The sequence below is a fragment of the Limulus polyphemus genome, unplaced genomic scaffold (assembly GCF_000517525.1).
Source record: "Limulus polyphemus unplaced genomic scaffold, Limulus_polyphemus-2.1.2 Scaffold2432, whole genome shotgun sequence".
Classification (NCBI taxonomy): domain Eukaryota; kingdom Metazoa; phylum Arthropoda; class Merostomata; order Xiphosura; family Limulidae; genus Limulus; species Limulus polyphemus.
This window is the reverse complement of record NW_013668042.1, coordinates 61,987-65,143: the sequence shown is the minus strand read 5'-3', so window position 1 is coordinate 65,143 and position 3,157 is coordinate 61,987. Positions and strand designations below refer to the sequence as shown.

At 27.4% G+C, this 3,157-nt stretch overlaps 1 protein-coding gene across 1 annotated transcript in view; it reads right to left on the bottom strand.

Moving 5' to 3' along the window:
* Positions 1-3,157, bottom strand: part of LOC106466941 (bromodomain adjacent to zinc finger domain protein 1A-like) — a 61,172-nt gene that overhangs the window by 32,443 nt on the left and 25,572 nt on the right. The window contains exon 14 of the mRNA XM_013927259.2: positions 2,532-2,615. Coding sequence (XP_013782713.2) covers positions 2,532-2,615 — 84 coding nt within the window. The remainder of the gene's footprint in view (positions 1-2,531; positions 2,616-3,157) is intronic.

Genomic DNA, 3,157 nt, shown 5'->3' with positions numbered 1-3,157 from the left:
GTAACAAATCACTGTACGGGTTCAGTAGATTTGACTAATCTCGTAACAACCATAAAAATTAGGAAATAAATATAAATTATGCCTCTTTTGTTCTAGAATGACTACAAATTATAAAACAAAAACAAATGTTTAGACTAAATAGCTTAAATCTCCTAACATTATACATTTATATAAATTTATTATTTTTATGATATTGACCTTTCAGCCGTGCTTGGCTAACAATACAAAAGTTATAATGATGTGGCACACGTGCACTCATGTTATAGTATCGAATAATATAAAACTAATCTTCAGTCTTTACAAAGTGACCTGTCTTGGCTGTATTTTAGTCGACTAATATTTTTGTAAAATACATCCACATTTCAATTATTATACATTATATATGCATATAGATTATTGTTATTTAGAAATAAGTTCTTAAACTTATTTTTCTTAAAACATAAAGCAATAAATTAAGAAGCAAAAAAAAATATCTCTTCTAGTTACGACCTTTGTACTTGGTTGCTGCTTGACATAGGTTGCTAAGCCTTTTAAAATTTTTCATAATAATTGAAATGTGACAGTATTTTACAAAATACTAGTCCACTAGAACACAGCCAGGACAGGTCACTTTGTAAAGGCCAGTTTTATATTATTGGATATGGTAACATGAGTGCACCATGTCATTCAATTTCTGTAACATTAGTAACACACTGTTGAAAGATCAATAAATAAAAATAATAGATTTTTTATATATGTAAAGTGTTGGAGATTTTAGCTCTTTAGACTAAACATTTGTGGTTTTGAGTTATAATGTGTAGTAACTCTAGAACGAAAATAGCATAATTTATATATATATTTTTTTATGGTGGTTACGAGGTTGGTAGAATCGAACAAACCCATACAAAGATACAATGGTTAAAACAACAGATAAAATATAAAGTTTTTTTTCCAAAAAACGTTTGATAATTATCTAGTGGATATTAAAAGGTTATGGAGATTTTGCGTGCAAGATTTGACAAATTTCTGATGTATAAAAGTATTAATCTGAAAATCAAAATTACTTCGCATGTTGGATAAACAATATTAGAAAATTAAAACCATTTTGTTCTTTTTATAGTTTTCATATTACTTTTAATACAGTATGCATATCTGAACAAAATTTTGCAGATTATCAATAAACATTACAAGGTTTTTCTACACAAAATATCACATTTTTCAAATAAGAAAAAAAAGCATATGAAAAACAAACCTTAAGATTTAATAAAAAAAATTTAATATTTTGCATATGAATGCAATGTAATGTATATTGATAATCTGCCAAATTTCGTTACCATATGCTTACTAATTTAAAAGTTATATCATGAAAACTATAAGAAGCACAAAATGGTTAAGAGGTCAATTCCAGGGACCAAGCACATGCTGATAGAGTTAATGGATTAGTTTATGGGAAACTAATCAATGTAGTTGCTGCTAATTTGCAATTGATTAAATCACCCAGCTCCAGTAACTATACTGAGACTTTGACCTAGCTAACAATGTAAAGATTATACAACCTGATTCTCAGAATCACGTCTATCAGGTGTGTGTGTGTGTGTGTGTGTGTGTGTGTGTGTGTGTGTGTGTGTGTGTGTGTAGCTATACTAAGAAGCTTGACCTAACTGATATAAAAATTAAACAACTTGATTGTCTGATCTTTCTAGTTCAAGACCTTGAGTAGTAATTAGTAGTAAAACTAAAACAATGAAAACACCCTCAAGTATGTTTCACAAGAGAATGACCTTGTAATATATTAGATGTGTTTTACAAATCATTCTGAAAACTAAATTTATTATGAACTGAATTCTTGAAAATGTTTACATTTTAGCCAAATAATACTCATTATAGATACAATATAGATAGAAACACTTCTGTAACAATGATATTTATATGCCATTTTTGACAGTATTATAAATATGACCATCAGATATTTTTCTAAGCTGTTTAGTTTGTGAATTCTGTTTAAATACTTTGTGATGAGTTAAATAGTTTAGTTTATTAAAGTTTTTGTTCTTAAATATTTAATATTTTTCCAACTTTCACAAATGATTAATCCTTACTTTTTAAATAAGATAAAGCTTTAAGGAACACAAAATGACTTCAAACACACACACATACATCCTACTTTTACAAACAACAACTTCAGTAACACACAGTCTAATTCTTTTCACATCGCTTCTATAATATTTTACAAAAATATCAGTATTTTAGTAAGAATAATGAAGCTGTACTTGCAAAGATAATGAACCTACAACTAAATTCGTCTTTAGAAGTCTTAAATTTATCATAAAAGTACTTTTTCCAAAAGATCCTATTTCTCTGAACTAGATGTTAATTTTTGTGGTTAATATCAATATTAAATTTAGTATAACTTTAATATGTAAAAAATTCTCAAATTAAATGACTTTAGCTCTTTGTTTTATACCAAGAAAAAAATTTTATCTAAATTTTAATAGAAAATTTAGGCAACTGAAGATTGTCTTTCTTTTCTATTAAACTTAAACATAACTTACTGTGTTAAATCAGGAACATCATTTTCTGCTGGGTTACAGGAACTTTCTTTTTTCTTTGCCTTCTCAATCAATTTCTTCTTGTGCCTGTTAAAAAATGTCTTAATGTCTCACACTAAAATTCCAAATGCTTACAACCAACACAAATCTGAACAAAATATACACACTAAGTATACATCTTTATGCTTTATCCATATCACCACTGGTATCCTTTACTGTGCATGACACAAGGTTTTAGTGTCTTACATTCAAAATTTTATTAAACTTCTTTTTGTTTGTATTATAACAATTAATACAGCATAAAATCTTAGATAATAATCCATATTTTAACATTATACAAGTTTTAAGTTCTTAATTCTATCAGGCAACATTTAAAAAAAATCCTGAATTTCCCCTAGCGTGACATTTTCTCTAGGCATGTTCTCTTCTCTATTTTATCCATCACCACTAGAAACATTAAGAAATTGAATGTAAATTACTCACTATAAAATCGTTTTTGCTCAGACAAATCATAATTTTTATAGCTTTCAATTTTATTTGGTTACAGAGCTATCAAATTGAAAATCAGACCCCTCCTGCCACATCCCCTCTTTCAGGATTTGTTAATAGTTATTTATTACATTTAATTA